This window comes from Apodemus sylvaticus, chromosome 11 (assembly GCF_947179515.1).
Source record: "Apodemus sylvaticus chromosome 11, mApoSyl1.1, whole genome shotgun sequence".
NCBI lineage: Eukaryota > Metazoa > Chordata > Mammalia > Rodentia > Muridae > Apodemus > Apodemus sylvaticus.
Window position 1 is genome coordinate 37,589,844 of NC_067482.1, and position 17,897 is coordinate 37,607,740.

The following is a 17,897-nucleotide window of genomic DNA, read 5'->3' on the forward strand; positions in this document are numbered from 1 at the left end:
TAGAAAGAAAATGCTCCATGCTTCTGGCAGTCAGATCGATACGCACCTTGTCTCAAATATGAAAATGACAATTTACTATTTTAAAATTCAAGAGCAATCCAGTTCACTGGTGTGATTTTTTTTTCTCTTCTTCGACAGGAAACTGTCACATTCGAGGTTAGTTCAACTTTATGGGGTGTGTATACAGCAGAAGCCCCTCTACATAGTGACGGAGTTCATGGAGAATGGCTGCCTGCTTGACTATCTGAGGGAGAGAAAGGGCAGGCTGCAGAAGGCGCTGCTCCTGAGCCTGTGCCAGGACGTATGTGAGGGAATGGCGTACCTGGAGAGGAGCTGCTATATTCACAGGGATCTGGTGAGTCTGAGGCACATTGCCTTCTGGTATGCCCTGGCACGGGGGTCGATTTTGGTATTTTGAAGAACGTGCCTTTGGCTTAATTTTAGAACATTTTTTAATTTGTGCATTTTATTGTGAAAGCTTAATTAATGTTCTTGTCTGCTTCGCAATGCCGGGGGCTAAAGCCAAGGCCCTGCACATGTTAAAACTGTGCACTATCACTAACTTACAGCTTCCAACCCTGAAACTTGATTTTCAATTGCCCTTTAGCGTTGTAACCACGTAGGAAATTACTCTAAAATGTCTCTCACTAATTAACTACCTAATGAACCAAATAACTACAATGATCTTTCTTCTCTTCTCTTCCTCATTCCCTTATTTCTTTTCCTTGTTTTTCTTTCCTTTCACCCTTCTTCCTTTCAACCAACGTCAAACTCCATAGTCACTGTAAGTATTACGGCTGTTAGGGGAAGGGTAGCCTGCAGTTCCCTGCAGTTCCCGGGCCAAGGAACGCCATAAAGTCACAGCACAACAAACCTCACCCAAGAGATGTACTGGGAAAGATAGAAGCGTGTGGGTGGTTTCCTCTGCTCTGGCGAGCAGCAGCAGGAGGTTGAGCAGGAGGCAGGCTTTATATGGGGTTTCTTGGGGCGGAGTTTTCCAAGGTGGGGGAATTAAGTCCTGAGTTTGGGGCAAGCCAAGGGATTGGTGGGATCTTGAGCTCAGGGATTGGTGGGGCTTCAAGGGTTTTCAAACCAGGAAGTGAACTCAGACCTTTTACCTATGGTCACACTTGTCCCAAGTGTTTCAGATATGATCTGGGCGCTGGAGGTACAGCTGGAGGTACACCTCTTACCCAGAGGTGAAGCTGCCCTGTGTAGAGGTGGCTTGTGACAATACTGCAGGAATATTGTTGACATTCATGATGGCGACTAAAAATGCCCAGTGGTTCTGCTGGGTAATGCCCAGAACATGCCTACTTGAAAGGGCTCTCCTACCCCAGACTAATCGCCAGTTGTCCCACTCCGGGTACTTGCCTCTCCATCCCAAGTAACACATCCAGACCACTGCGCATGGCTTCAAGGTGCTCACACTGCTTAGCTCAGAGGAACACATGAGAATTCTATCCAAGTCCCGGACCTGGTCTCTTAGAAATAGCCCCGTGCTTTAGGGCTCTCTTTTCCCATAGTGACCACGTTACAGCACTCATCCTAAAGACTGGAGGCTCTCCAGGTGAGGCTGGAGGTGTAGATACACTGATTCCAGAACACCGTGGGAAACGGACTTATCCTGCCTTTAATTCAGAACACTCATGACTTTATTTCTTAGTTTCATACACTAGCTAATTGCTTAGATTTCTTTTTATAGTTTTAAAAAATTTTTTGAGATAATATAATTACATTTCTCTTTTCCCTTTCCTCTCTCCAAACCTTCCCATATATCACCCTCTGCTCTCCTTCAAATTCACGGCCCCCCTTTTTCACTAATTGCTATTGCATGTATACATGTATATGCATATATATTCCTATATATGACCTGTTCAATCCATATAATTGGTATGTGTCAAAACTTTTCCTGTGGAGATGCTATACAAATGTCTACTTACCTCAGATAGGGAATCCATGATACACCAAAGTATGGATATAACCAAAGTCCAATCTGGCAAACCAATGAGGGTTTTTTTTTTTTTTTTTTTTTTTTTTTTTGAGGAAGGTAGTTTCTTACAGGGATATGGGCTATTTATAGGAGTAGAAATAACTCAAAGGCAGCTCTTTCACCAAGGAGCACCCCAGCATAAGTTAGAATTCACAAAGCTGGGAACCTGAAGCACACTGCAGTCTGCAGGCATCCCAACAGATCGGAGGGTTCTCTTCAGGTGCCTCAGTTGATCTAAACTTCTTTCAGGGGCTCAGCTGGTTTCTGCTTCTTCTACACACCTGGTATGATCTCAAAAGTCCTTTGCAACTTAACTTCAACTGAGAGGGACTCTCAGATTTTATTGTTTACTCTGCCAGGGATGGACCTGGTGAATCTAGTCAGTTTCAGGGACTTCCTGAAGCTATTTTGACTTGTTTACCTTCCTGTTTAAGGAACTTCCTTTAGGATGGAAAGTTTTATTCTCGATCTGTTACTTTATGTGTTTGTGTTTTAAGGCTGATCCTCTGTCATGGAATAATCACTTAGTGTGCTTTACCCTGGGAAAGATCACCTCTCGCTCTCCCAGCATTCCTCAGTTGCCCACAGTTCCTTGTGTTTGTAGGGGTGAGGCCTCATGGGTATTCCCCCATCCACTTTGGCAAGTCCACTGGTGCCTTCCTTGTTCAGCCTACATGTGGGCAGGCATATTGGTGAGATTTTATGAGTGTATCTTCAGTTACTTACATTTCTTCATAAATAAATACTGCGCCCAGAAAGCCTGGAGATCAAAGCCTATACTCACAACCAGTAAGAACAGTGTTAAGAACATGGCTTGTAGAGAGGGAAGGCTCTCAAACTTCAGCGTTGTCGTGTGTGAACATCACCTGGGAGCTTTGAGCAAAAGCTTCAAAACCCAGACCATAACCAGGTCAGTTAAATCAGAATGTCTGGGAATGAAAGGGAGGCATCAATAGGCAGTCCAGGCTGTGAGCCACTGCAGCCTGCCTTGGAGTCTTCCCGCCTTTGCTTACTAGCCCCACGGTCCCAAAAGAAAGATCCAGTTAAGTAGGAAAGTGCCTTTCCACAGATGACCTCCTTCATGCAGGTCTGTTGGGAGAACTGCGTCAATCAGTGTGCGCAAGCGCCCAACGCAGTGGCCGTCCTACAAGGGCTGGGCAGTGCTACTGCCGCCATCGATGGTGATCACTGTTTAGTGACCCTCCCCGCACTTTTCCTAGTGTCCCCGGCACAAAGAAGCTATCGATCCAGCTCTCAGCGGATGGGCACAGTTTCCAATCCACTTCACTTGCTTTCCTGGCCATGAAGGGTTCTTTCCCTGATAAGGAATAGAATCAAAACTCAGTGGTTCCACAGTCCTAGGTATCCTGCCTGCTCCGGGTGGCTCCACCCAAGTTCTTCTGCCCTTAGATTATTCCCTACCCTCAATTGACAATATTCTTTTTATTCTACTCTGTCTACTCACTGCATATGAAACACATTGGTCCACAGTGGGTGCGTTTCCTGTTGGGGACTTTTCATGTGGTTTATATCTGAGATAGCTGCTGGTATTTTCTAGTACTTTCCAAACTGGCTCCTCAGGATTACTGTTTTAAAGCTGTTGCTTTTGTGACCAGATACGTCAAATCTTAAATTCACTGACAGGAGAACAGGCCTACCAAATAGTTCATCTACATGAGGCTGATCAAGATGAGGATGTCCTCTATGAAGTATGCTGAAAACGAGCTATTCTCACTGCAGCCAGATTGACTTTGCATTATATTTAGTTTGTTGTGATAAAAATGAAGTAGAAGGGTCAGTGGTTAAAGGTCAGTAGTTGCTACTCTTCCAGAGGACCTGGGTTTGATTCTCAGGAGCCGTATGGCAGATCAGAACTATCTGTAAGTCCAGTTCCAGAGGATCCAACACCCCTTTTTTGACCTGCACAGGTAAAACACCCAAAAACATAACATAAAAATAAATTTTAAAAGGAAATATAAAATTATCACTAGGAATTGCTTTATTCATGGAAAGGAAGGCTTTAATATTTAATTTCTTAATTCTTATTACATGATGGAGAGCCTAAAAATACAATATAAACTGTCTTATCTGTCATATATGTCAGACTTTTATCACGTAAACCAAAAACAAAAGTTAAGATGTTTTATGCCAAGCACTTAGCTTACCATTTATTAAACTAGTCTTCATATTTATAAGGATACTTGTTGAAAAAAATTAAAATTTAAAAATTGTTACCATTCAATCTTAACTTTTTGTGACTTTGAAGAATCATTAAAATGTCTGGCATACAAGTAGAGCATTAAGTTATGTGTATCAGTAACAGACATCACCACGAAGTTCACATGGCCGCTCACAAAGACGGGTAATGTAAGCAAACTAAGGAAAATGAAAGCGGACATTTGTGGAAGAAGGACCCGTGGTTGATTCTCCTCTTCTTTCGACAGGCTGCCAGGAACTGTTTGGTCAGTTCTGCCTGCGTAGTGAAGATCTCAGACTTCGGAATGACGAGGTATGTGACGCCTCTGTCTGTCTGCTTTGCCCACTTGTAAGAGGGAATCTTGTGCTTTAAAAAAACAAAACAAAACATTTTGTGTTTGTGTGTGTGTGTGTGTGCCTCGCACCTCTCACTGGTGCCCATGTTTGTGTGCGCGCGTACACACACACACACACACACACACACACGTAAAGGTCAATGTACAATTCATGGGACTCAGTTTTTCCCTTGTACCCTATAAATTCTTTTTATTAAGCACCTCCTCCACGCCTCCCAGCCATCTTGCTAACCAAGTCTTCCGTTTTCAGTCTTGCAAACTGAAGCTGCTCTTACCGCTTTTTGTCCTGCTCTGGGGAAAGCATCCTGCGGGGAAGGTATCGGTGTGGGCCGAGTGTTCACAAGGCTGCATGGCTCAGGCTGCTTTGGATCTCAGGACCGGTGCTGGCTCTGCCTGGGGTGGGGGGTGTTTGCTGTGGCCTGTTCTTGCCTTTGTCTTTCAGGTTGTTGTTGATACGACTATGGTAGATCTTAAAAGGGAATCAAGAATTTCTCAGTCCATTCAAATATGTGTGATTAAGTAAATTCATTTTTCATGATGAATGTGTATTTTTGGAAGAGAAAGGGAGAAATGCATTTGATTAGGTCACTATCAGACACCGTATCTGATCATTGCTGGAGAAACCTAACCCCATATATGTACAAGAATTTTTTTTTAACATTTTGAGCTCTCCTTTTTGTTAGAGCCCCAGAAATTTAACCCTGATGAATTCCAGATGTTTTCCTGCATTCTTCCACAGTCCAAGTTTTAAGTGTCTCGTGGGGCCATGGTACTGTCATGGGGGTGGCCTGGCTGGTCCTGTTGTGATGTGCATGCCAAGATCTGTGCATCCTCTGCCCTCCTACTTTGTCTATGTCTGGTCATTTGCACAGGTGGCTGTTGAATGTCTGCATAGAAGATTCCTTCAGAAAGTTCGATGGGGCTGACAAAGGCCGAGTTAACTGAGGCACGTCAAGACCCGTTTGTTTTCCAGAATCTTTCTGCCTTTCCTGGGACTTTACTTAGGGAGAGGACACCAGTTCTGTGCTGCTCTTCAGTCCCTCCAGCCTCCTGTGGGGACGAGAACCTTCTCAGTCCGGATGTCCCCCACCCCCAAGCATCTTGTTAATAGCTTTTTTCTCTAATCAAGTCTAATCTAGAGACTCTCTAAGTCAGTGGGAAAGGAACTGCCCTCCTCTGTTTCCTCTTACACAATCTTTTCTTTTGAAACAGGGTCTCTTTATGTAGCCCTGGCTGTCCTGGAATTCTCTCTATAGATCAGACTGGCCAAGAACTCACAGGAACCATCCTGTTTCTGCCTCTCAAGTGCTGAAATCAAAGCTGTGCCCCAGTATGCCTGGCTTTACAGTCTTTAAAACATTTTTTTCTTCAGAATTTCTTTTTTTTTTCAGAATTTATTTTTATTTTCTGCATGTGGGGGTTTCACCTGAATGCATGTCTGTGTACCACATGCATGCAGTACCTGCATTGGCCAGAAGAGGGCACCAGATTACCTGGAACTGGAGTTACAGATGGCTGTGAGCCACTGTGTGGGTGCTGGGAACAGAACCTGGGCCCTCTGGCAGAGCAGCCAGAGTTCTTAAGCGCTGAGCCATCTCTCTAACATCACTTAGGCAGTCTTTACCGAGGATGGGTTAAAGATGAAATGCGATAGAATATGTGGGGGAAAGTGGGAGCAAGAAGACAGTGATAAAAAACAACTTGAAAACATTACTGTTGATGCAAAAGGCCAAAGCTGGCTGTTGCTTTTCCCATGTGTTTCATATTCCTGCATATGAGTCTTAAGAAAAGTTATTCCTAAATTTATACAAAATATACATTATAAAATACCAGATGTTTTTTCATGTTGCAAGTATTATAAGGACATACTGTTATTTCTCTCTTTTTTATCCACACAAAGTATAAGTATATGAGAGGAAATGTGGTGTCATTTTTGATCCATGTTTTATGATATGCATGGCTTTTTCCTTATCATTTACTACCTCGTCGTTACCTTTGCTGTTAGAGCACAGGGCGGTTTCTTTGCAGAATTAAGATTGGACTCTAAAGAATATAAGTACTTCCCCAGTGTCGGGACTGTAGAACTGTAGTGTTCAGAGACCCAGTGAAATCAAGGAGACCCGGTTCTAGAGGAGGAAACAAATAAGATGTTTCACTATCTGCCATCAAGAAGACAAGATGCACAAGCCCTTCCTAGGGGAAACACCGTTTTAACGGATCAGAGTGGACAAAGGTGTTTGAAGTGATTAGCCCTTGGAGGCCATTAATACAGTGTTAATGAATCCCCTGGTGGCAGGTACGTTTTGGACGATGAATATATCAGTTCTTCTGGAGCTAAGTTCCCAGTCAAGTGGTGCCCGCCTGAAGTTTTTCATTTCAACAAGTACAGTAGCAAGTCTGACGTCTGGTCATTCGGTAAGTACGTCTGCTAAGATTTGCTATGAAGGTAGCCTTCTCTTTTCTACTCTTGCTTGTTTGTTTTTTGATTTGATGTAGCATTCTTTATAAGTCTTCCTGTAACTGCTCTGAAGACAGGAGTCACACACCTCCCCGCACAGCTCTGCTCTCTGGGTCTTTTCTTTCTCCAGCAAGCGCTTGCCCTGAAGCTGTAAGAAGTCTGGTGACATAGAAAGCAAATACAGCATTTTGCCCATATCACAGAGGCCTGGAGGAAAGGCTCTGTGTCACCACTGAGTTTCCAGTGTGGTTAATAAAGTCCCTTGTTTAGTCATGCAGAGCTCATCTGTTTTCCAGCTTAACAATTTGAATTTAATATCTGGATTAGGAAAAAAAGCCCACACCATTCACTTTATACTTTCAAGGCTTATGGGATTTGCACCTTGGCTTCTTGGTATCTTTGCACCTTGGCTTCCGAGGGTGGAGGAGATTAACATCTTGCAATTTGAAAGAAACCCTTGTTTTGGTTCCAAGTGACCCTTGTTTTTGCATGTTTTATCTGCAGGAGTTTTAATGTGGGAAGTTTTTACAGAAGGAAAAATGCCTTTTGAAAATAAGACAAATTTGCAAGTGGTGGAAGCCATTTCTCAAGGTTTCCGGCTGTATCGTCCTCACCTGGCCCCCATGTCCATATATAAAGTTATGTACAGTTGCTGGCATGAGGTAGGTGTCCTTTATTATTGAGACTGTGCCATGGCAGCTAAAACCGAGAGTCAGTACATCATTTCTCTTATGACGTCCCTCACCCTGGTCTCAAGTCCATTTCATTTTTTCACAATGGGGTTTCATCTGGGAGCTCATTTCCAAGTCTTGTCTGTCTGAGATTGGCTCGTGCAGAAACTGGATGTTTCTAAAGCCTCTTGAGTAGATGAACTATTATCTAATCCGGGTGGCGGAGCTGAGGACAGAATCTGGTTTGTTGAACTTCCCCACAGGATAAGGAGGAAGCTGTTTTATTCACTTGCTTCACTTCTGTTCATTTCCACATCCAAGGGCTGCATCTCCTCCTGGCGTGTGAGACTCCTGATAGGGAGATTAAACCAGAATAGAAACCAAAGGCAGACTGTGCCGGGAGCCACCACTTGGGAAACCATCACTGAGAAGCTGCTCTTTTTGTTGAAATGCCAAGATTAAAAATGAAGCCAGAGGGATGGGTTTCTGTCTCCCTGCCCCGCCCCGCCCCCCCCCACCTCCCTTTCTGGGCGTCTATTCAACAGCCCTCCTGCTCTCCTCAGACTGTGATTTTTTTTGAGAGCTCTGCTCTTTAGTTAGCAGGCCTAGCCCAGAAACATCACAGCTTGGTTGGGCCAGGGGGAACTCCTGCTGCCTGAAACACAAACAAACTCACACGCATCGTTTGAGTCCCAGTCCACAAACACTGCGGAAACCAGAATTTCCAGAGTGATGGAACTGTTCCTATTCCAGAGAAGTGTTTCATTTAGGAAGATCCCAGTGTATGCAAATAGTCAGGATTAGCTGTTCCACAAGGAGTCATGAAAGACCTGAGACCTGTCAAGTACGCTAGCTGTCAGTAGCAACAGGGGGATGTCTTTACCATCACAAGGTAAACAGCCTAGGTCATGCAGATGGTGGCCCCGACGGTTTTGACTTAGGATTTTCCAACTTCACAATGCCATTTTTCAAGCATCAAATGCTGATCTTTTCCTGCGTGAATAGCAGAAAGTAGGAGCCTCTACTGGGATGCTGGGATGGAGACCATCTTCCAGGCAGCCGCGGATCACAAGATTGAACACATGACTACTGCAGAGGTTGCTAAGCTGTGGTTTCTGGGAGAGTACTCACATAACATCCATCTTCAGCTTATGACATTTTAAACTTAGGATGGGTTTATTAGGAGATGGCTGTATCCCAAGTCAAGGAGCATTATTAATAAGCACACGCATGTGCACAGAACAGTGTGATCTTACTTATTATTTATGAGCTAGAGAAACAGGAAGGGTAACAGGAAGAGCACAGAAGGGACAAGGAAACCGGCTCAAACTGCAGTCAGAAAATTTACTCAAACACTGCACGCACACACACTGAGATACAAAGCTCATTTTTTCTAGTTCCAACTCTGCCATAGCTCTCTCTCTCTCTCTCTCTCTCTCTCTCTCTCTCTCTCTCTCTCTCTCGGAGGGCAGGTGAATAACATGTAATTATGGAAGTCTAATAGCCTAAGTGAAGCCTCGAGGCTCAAGGATGGCCAGTCTGTCTAGAAATCACTGATATATATATAGTTTGGGACTAGGTACATATTTGTTTGAATGGATTCCTTAACCTGGCTGTTTTTGATCACAAGATAATTGGAATAACATGAATTTACTATTTAAATGAAAACGGTTGTGTTAGCATTGATAAACATGGCAGAAGTTCCACCTGCTGACCATGGCCCTTCCCGAAAGGCCCCATGATTTATTCCTAGGCCCTCACCAAGGCTCAGGCTATGCTCACGCTGTCTTCCGCCTGCCCCACCCCCTCTGTCCCAGGCAGTGAGTAGTTCTAACTCCCGCAGGTTCCAACGATGCCAACAGCGCCATGCTTTTCCCCAGGCGGACAGAGCCAAAGCACATGGCACAGTAAAACAGGGAAAGGAGCTCTGATCGCTGCTTCCAAGGTCAGAGGTTTGCTTAACTGTGCTCCAGCATCTACAAGGTCCCTGGAGGAGACTCAGAGACATGCCTTTTGCTTTCTATATGAAACCCTTCCTGCTAGAGGGGACCAGCATAGTTAAGCCAGTACTGATGTGGAATTGGGGGGACCTCACACTCTGAATCCCTGTCATTTTCCAGAAAAAAACTTCTGTCAGGTAGAAATATTCTACATGTGCTCTGTCCACACACTAGGCACCTCTGGCTACAGAGGATTTGAAAAGTGGCTGGTGCGATTGAAGAACGAAGTTGAAATACTTATTCCTCTTCCATTTATTTACATAGCCACGGGTAACTAACGTTTATGACGCTGGCCGTCTTATATGGGCGGTTGCTCTGTTCTCATCCACGCCCACCCATGCAGTCCCCACATGTCATTCGTGTCACTGTGTGTCAGCCAAAGCATGCTGTTCTTCAACTGGTGCAGAACCAGCGCAGGCTGAGGTCCTACACGCTCCGCAGCTGCCGTCTGCGTGAGGAGCGAACTGGGCTGATCTCTCTTTCCCTGTCTTCCCAGAACCCCAAAGGCCGTCCGACATTTGCTGAGCTGCTGCAGGCTCTCACAGAGATCGCTGAAACTTGGTGACCTTACGTGGAGCACCGGCCCACAGGGTCATCTTGCAAAACTGTCACAAGGTGAAATCACAGCGTCACTGGTGGGGAGTATCTCCACTTGGGTTGTTGACCCTCGGCAACGGAACAAAGGTCACAGGCTTGTCACACTGATTTCAATGTAAACTAATTCTGATGGCAGCCTTTGTACAGGTGTGAGAGGGACTTCTGAACTACACTTCTCTACACTCCACATCAGCCTTCCGGGTGGCTTCCTCATGAGAGGCACCCTCACGACCCTTGAGTGTACACAGACCCCTGATTCTTCATGAGGCAACTTCTTGAGGACTCATATTTCTCTCTGGAGTGTCCATGCACAGGGGGGAAAAAATCAGATTCTGTCAACTCATGAAATAAAGAAACCTTCCCCAAGTCGGGGCTGTATAAATGTTTATAGAAAACAGCTTTGGAAACCTATGTGAACATTCTGGAAATGTCTTGTATAGTCTTGCCGTATGTTATTTAATAAACTCTTTTGATTATTGCGGGGCCTAAGTCTAGTTTTAAGCACTGTTTAAAATCTGAACCAAAGTACCCTTTGAACATATCTTGGTGAAATTGCTATTTATAATGCTGTCTGATATCAGGAAACCCCAGAGCCCACCTTCAGACCTGATAGTTCATCCTTTATATATGTGAGACAGAGGAACCTAAGACACCTCATTTCTCTATAATGACAGTCTCTGGTTCTTTCTGAAAGATGTCTTACTCTGTCCAAATGAGGAAGCCCCAAGAAGGTGTCTAGATGTAACATTAAGCAAATGAAACAATCAACAGTTACAGTTAAATCCTAGTTTATCCCAGTGGGTGGCACACTCTCTTTTTTCTTATTCACTTTATATCCCACTTAATGCCCCTTCCCGGTCACCCCTTCCCACAGTCCTTGCCCCCTCCTCTCTCCCATTCTCTCCTCTGGGTGGGTGGGAGCCCCACTAGATGTCCTTCCCAACCCCGGCACTTTAAGTCTCTGTGAGGCTAGGAGCTTCCTCTCCCACTGAGGCCAGACAAGGCAGCCCAGCTAGAAGAACATATCCCATGTATAGGCAACAGCTTTTGGGAGCATCCACTCCAGGTCATGACTCACACAAAGACCAAGCTGCACGTCTGCTACATGTGAGCAGAGACCTAGGTCTAACCCCTTTAATTCCAGTGCCTGAGACGGAGGTAGGAGGATCTCTGTGAGTTCTAGGATAGCCTGATCTACATAGCTAGTTTCAGCACAGCTCTTAGTTTATCTGACAGTCTTAGTGGGAATTGACTGGAAATTGATTTTTATTATTCCGAGTGCTTCAGAAACCCCATGAGAAGAACACTGTGTAAAGTGCAAGTCTGATTACAGGAAACTTATTGGTAGGGGCCATTATTCATAAACTATCCCTCCCTACTGGGTGGTTGTAAGGGAACATACTTCATGTTCATGTTTTACTCTATGCTCCTAGTGGCTTTTCTTTTCTTTATTTTTAAATGTATCCTAATTACAGCTTCCTCTAGCCAGTTCCTGTCCACCACCTCCCTCCAGATCCACACATTTCTGTCTCTCATTAGGAAAGAACAGGCTTCTAAAAGATAACAGCCAAATATGACAAAAAAAAATAGGATAAGAAAAAACAAAAACTGTCACGTGGAAGTTGGACAAGGCAAGCCGTCAGAAGGAAGAAAGCCTCAGGAGAAAGCACAAGAATCAGTGCCACATGCTCACACAGTCAGGAGTCCCATGAACACTGTGCTATAAAGACAGGGAGCTTGGAGCAGACCTGTGTCTGCGCAGAGCCTGCTGCTTGAGTCTCTATGAGCTCAGATGGCCTTTTCTCAGAGGCCCATGCTCTCCAGGGATTCTCCGTCCCCTTGCCTCTTACACTCTTTCTCTCTCCTCTTCTGTGGGGTTCCCTGAACTCTCAGGAGAGAGATTGGATGGAGACATCCCATTTAGAGCGGTATATTACAAGGTCTCATTCTCTGTGTAGTGTCTGGCTGGGGGTGGGTCTCTGTATTTGTTCACATCTGCATCAGGAGAAAGCTTCTCTGATTCTGAAGAAGACGGTAATCTATGAGAATGGCAGAATAGCATTAGGAGTCTTATTATTATTATTATTTGTTTTGAATCAGTAGTATTTGGGTTTACCCTAAATTTCTGGGTTATCTAGTCTTTGGTTCTGGTCACTAAGCCCTTCCTCAACCCATCCCCTCTTCCCACTCTACCTGGGTCCTCTTGATCGTGTTCTGTCAGAAGCTACTCTACCCATAAAATTCATTCCATTTCCTACTCCCAGGGACATCCATGTGCCCCCCCCCCAACCCAGTCCCTTCCTCTATACCTAACCTCTCTGGATCTATAGATTATAGCTTGGCTATCATTTATTTAATGGCTAATATCCACATATATGTGAATATGTATTGTCTTTATCTTTCTGGATCTGAATCACCTCACTCAGGATGATTTTTTTTCTAGTTCCATCCATTGGCCTGTAAATTTCATGATGTCACTATTTTAACAACTGAGTAATACTCTATTGTGTAAATGTACCATTTTGTTTCAGTCCATTCTTCAGTTGAAGGACATCTAGGTTGTTTCCAGTTTCTAAGTTATGAACAGAGCAGCAATGAACATGGTTGAATACAAGTCCTTGTGTTAGGTCCAACCCAACCTTTGCGTGTATGCCCAGGAGAGTTATAGCTGGATTTTGAGATAGATTGGTTCCTAATTTTCTGAGGAACTTTCATACTGATTTCCTTACTAACTGTACAAGTTTACACTCCTACCAGATTGACAGACAAACACACAAGACATCTTTAATCAAGAACTATGTTTTCGGCATTGTTTTGTAGAAGGATACCTACCAGAGAATAGTGCCTGTACAGCCTCTTGTCTCTGTGATTGTCCACAGTCTCCACGAAGCCAACCAACGCTCGCCCTCACCTGCCCAGAGAGCATGAGTAATTACTGGTGTTGGAATCATGTCATGTGCAGTTCACCTTGATTCTAGAAATCCCCTTCCTTGGTTTCCCTCTTGTAGGAATATCTTGTAGGTTGACAGTTCACGGGACTCCAGCCCTTCTGTTACCTAACACTTCTTTGGCTCCACAATGTATGAGGCAGACATGTGGTCTGGTACCCAACACTGCAGTTTTATCTTGGATGACTTACAAAGGACAGGTGAACCCTTAAGTAAGTTCTAGATCGTAGAGAAACATGTATTGGCTTGCTATGTTATCCTTGACTCCCACATACATAAGTACACAGAGCTGGGAGTTTAGCTCAGAAAAACAGCATATGCTTTTCATGTATGAAGTCCTTTGTTCAATTCCCAGAAACCACATGGTGGCTCACCAACTTCTATAATGGGATCTGATGCCCTCCTTTGTCATGCAGACATACATGTAAATAGATTACATATATATATGTATACACTCATGTATACATACATATATATATATACATATATATATATGACCAAATACATATTTAAACTGTTACTGGTTTTTCATATATCATATTTTGAGCATACTCTTTCCCTTCCCACAAGTCCTCCCAGATTGCCTCACTTCCTTACCCACTCCCCACTCAGTGTGACATCTCTTTCTCTATAAAATAAAAAAGAAAGGCAACAGCAAAAATGAAAATCACAGCAGGCAAACTAAAAACCAGAAAACCAATCAGACAAAACCAAATCTAAAACAAAACAAAAATTACACAAAAAATGAGACCCCCCTTTTTTGTCCACATATTCTTGGGCATTCAGCCTGCATTTGACTATGGTTGATATATCCAGTGACACTTCATTGGAGAGCATTAATTTCTCCTTTCTCAAAAGGCATCTATCTCCAATAGGTTTTTGGTTGGGAATGGGACTTTGTGTCTGTGGCGGTTTGAATGACAATGGCCTCCATAGGTTCATAGAGCGTGGCACTAATAGGAGGCCTTATTGGAGGAAGTGTATTACTGGGTGTGGGTTTTGAGGTTTCAAACGCTGACGCCAAGCCCAGTCTCTCTCTCTGTCTCTCTGTCTCTCTCTGTCTCTCTGTCTCTCTGTCTCTGTCTCTCTGTCTCTCTCTCTCTCTCTCTTTCTCTCTCTCTCTCTCTCTCTCTCTCCCTGCTGCCTGCCAACAGGAGCGTTGTAGAACACTCAGCTACTTCTCCAACATCATGTCTGCCTGCATGCTGCCATGCTTCTTGCCAGGAACCATTCTCACAGAGATCTCAAAACCCCCTCCTCTCAGCCATTTCTAGCCTGCTTTCTCTAGCCTGCTTTTAGAAGGAAATGTACTAGTTTAAAGAGTAGCCAAGTAAGCTAGATGGTCAGTACTTGCAGAGCTCACTTGAGTGGGCTCGAACAAAGGAAGCTCACCTGTGGTTAGGTTACCATAGCAACTCCTTTCCAACTTACCTCCTCATGATCGAATTATGATGCCAAGTTCCTACAGCACCTGCCAACTCTTCCCTGAGATTCTGAGAGACAATTCTGAGAAACTGTTCCTGAGAAATGATGCTGGCCCCCTGAGATTGTTCCCTGAATACAATGACTTTCCCCTTTCACCCCTCCCCACACCTGCTTACTTGCCTTTAAATTGCCTTGTGTAAAAAATAAAATTTGACAGCTTGATCAGAACACTGTCTTGCTGTCCATCTCTCCTGTCTCTTGCCTCTCGCCTTCTCCTAGGTGGTCTGGGGACCCTGTTGACTGTCCTGTGGGTCGGGACACTTCTCATCAACAATGGTAATGGACTAAATCTCTGATCTATAAGCCAGCCCCAGTTAAATGCTTTCCTTTATAAGTCTTGCTGTGGTCATAGTGTTTCTTTACATCAATAAAACCCTAAGATGAGTCCGGAGGACTCTGGCGGTAGCCCTTAGACCTCTCCGCTTCTGGATCCAGATCAGCCAGGGCAGCAACACCACATCTCCAGGTCCTGCAAGAGGCAAGAGGGGCTTCCGGGCGGCCAGCGGGGAGAAGTCGGTGTGCTCCAGTGAATCCAGCAGGCCCCAGCAGGAGCCTTCAGGTGCCTGCTTTGGGATCTGAACAGCCTGGGCTACAGCACTCAGTCTCCAGGAAGTGCGGGAGACCTGGTGTGCACCCAGAGGCAGTCTGGGAGCTCACAGCACAGCTTGCTCCTGTGGCACAGAGTTTAGGCTCCAGTCTGGAGGCCTCTGGCGGTAGCCCTCAGACCTCTCCGCTTCCGGATCCAGATCAGCCTGGGTGGCAACACCACATCTCCAGGTTCTGCAAGAGGCAAGAGGGGCTTCCGGGCAGCCAGCAGGGAGAAGTCGGTGTGCTCCGGTGAATCCAGCGGGGCTCCACCGGGGGCCTTCAGGTGTCTGCTTCGGGATCTGAACAGCCTGGGCAGCAGCACCCTGTCTCCAGGCAGTGCAGGAGGTAAGCTGTGCACCAGAGGCCACCTGGGAAGGGGCAGCTTGCACTGGTGAGTCCAGCATTGACAAGACCAACTAACACCAGTGAGAACTAGATGGCAAAAGGCAAACGCAGGAACGTCACTAACAGAAATCAAGGCAATATGGCAACATCTGAACCCAATTCTCCTTTACCAGCATGTCCTGGATACCCCATCACACCAGTAAAACAAGATTTGGATTTAAAATCACTGGTCATGATGCAGGTACAGGAACACATGAAGGACATACTTAAAGAAATTCAGGAGAAAATGGATCAAAAGTTAGAAGCCCTTGCAAGGGAAACACAAAAATCATTGAAAGAAATCCAGGAGAATACAAAAGCCAATAATGAGGAAACGCAAAAAGCACTTAAAGAAATACAGGAGAACTTTGGTCAACAGGCTGTCATGAAAGAGGAAACACAAAAATCTCTTAAAGAATTACAGGAAAGCACAAACAAGCAAGTGAAGGAGCTAAGCAAAACCATCCAGGATCTAAAATCAGAAGTAGAAACAACTAAGAAAACTCAAAGGGAGACAACTTTGGAGATAGAAAGCCGTGGGAAGAAATCAGGGGATATAGATGCAAATATCAACAACAGAATACAAGAGATAGAAGAAAGAATCTCAGATGCTGAAGATACCATAGAAACCATGGACTCAACAGTTAAAGAAAATGCAAAATGCAAAAAGCTTGTAACCCAAAATATCCAGGAAATCCAGGACACAATGAGAAGACCAAACCTAAGGATTATAGGCATAGAGGAGAGTGAAGATTTACAACTTAAAGGGCCAGCAAATATCTTCAATAAAATTATGGAAGAAAACTTCCCTAACCTAAAGAGAGAGATGCCCATGAATATACAAGAAGCCTACAGAACTCCAAACAGACTGGACCAGAACAGAAATACTTCCAGTCACATAATAATCAATACACCAAATGTACTAAACAAAGAAAGAATATTAAAGGCAGTAAGAGAAAAAGGCCAAGTAACATATAAAGGAAGACCTATCAGAATCACAGCAGACTTTTCACCTGAGACTATGAAGGATAGAAGATCCTGGGCAGATCTCATGCAGACTCTAAGAGAACACAAATGCCAGCCAAAACTACTATATCCAGCAAAACTCTCAATCACCGTAGATGGAGAAACTAAGATATTCCATGACAAAACCAAGTTTACCCAATATCTATCCACAAACCCAGCCCTACAAAGGATAATAGGAGGAAAACACCAATACAAGGTGGGAAACATCACCCTGGAAAAAGCAAGATAGTAACCTTTCATCAAGCCCAAAAGAAGTTAACAAATCAAATTTAAAAAATAACATCAAAAATGACAGGAAGTAACAATCACTATTCCTTAATATCTCTTAACATCAATGGACTCAATGCACCAATAAAAAGACATAGACTAACTGACTGGATAAGTAAACAGGACCCTACATTTTGCTGCTTACAGGAAACACACCTCAGGGTCAAAGACTAACACTACCTTAGAGTAAAAGGCTGGAAGACAATTTTACAAGCAAATGGTCCCAGGAAACAAGCTGGAGTAGCCATTTTAATATCAGATAAAATTGACTTTCAACCCAAAGTCATCAAAAGAGACTCTGAGGAACACTTCTTGCTGGTCAAAGGAAAAATACAACAAGAAGAACTCTTAATCCTGAACATATATGCCCCAAACACAAGGGTGCCCTCATTCATAAAAGAAACTTTTCTATAGCTCAAAGTACACATTGCACCTAACACAATAACTGTGGGTGACTTCAACACTGCACTTTCCTCAATGGACCGATCAGGAAAACAGAAACTAAACAGGGACACAGTAAAACTAATTGAAGCTTTGGACCAATTAGATTTAACAGATATATATAGAACATTCTATCCTAAAGCAAAAGAATATACCTTTTTCTCAGCACCTCATGGTACCTTCTCCAAAATTGACCATATAATTGGTCACAAGACAGACCTCAACAAATATAAGATCGAACTAATCCCATGCCTCCTATCAGATCACTATGGAGTAAAAGTGGTCTTCAATAGCAACAAAAACAACAGAAAACCCACATACACATGGAAACTGAACAATATTCTACTCAATGATACCTTGGTCAAGGAAGAAATAAAGAAAGACTTTTTAGAACACAATGAAAATGAAGACACAACATACCCAAATCTATGGGACACAATGAAAGCAGTGCTAAGAGGAAAACTCATAGCCCTGAGTGCCTCCAAAA

General features: G+C 44.0%; 1 protein-coding gene across 4 annotated transcripts in view; it reads left to right on the top strand.

Moving 5' to 3' along the window:
* Positions 1 to 10,535, top strand: part of Txk (TXK tyrosine kinase) — a 55,010-nt gene extending 44,475 nt beyond the window's left edge. For 3 of the 4 annotated variants that reach the window (XM_052198827.1, XM_052198825.1, XM_052198826.1), the window contains 6 exons: positions 139 to 355; positions 4,438 to 4,502; positions 6,842 to 6,960; positions 7,508 to 7,665; positions 9,518 to 9,619; positions 10,171 to 10,535. In XM_052198827.1, the coding sequence (XP_052054787.1) occupies positions 139 to 355; positions 4,438 to 4,502; positions 6,842 to 6,960; positions 7,508 to 7,665; positions 9,518 to 9,619; positions 10,171 to 10,239 (730 nt within the window). In that variant the 3' untranslated portion in view covers positions 10,240 to 10,535. The remainder of the gene's footprint in view (positions 1 to 138; positions 356 to 4,437; positions 4,503 to 6,841; positions 6,961 to 7,507; positions 7,666 to 9,517; positions 9,620 to 10,170) is intronic. The other variant, XM_052198828.1, reaches the window with a different exon arrangement.
* The last annotated feature ends 7,362 nt before the right edge of the window (positions 10,536 to 17,897 follow it).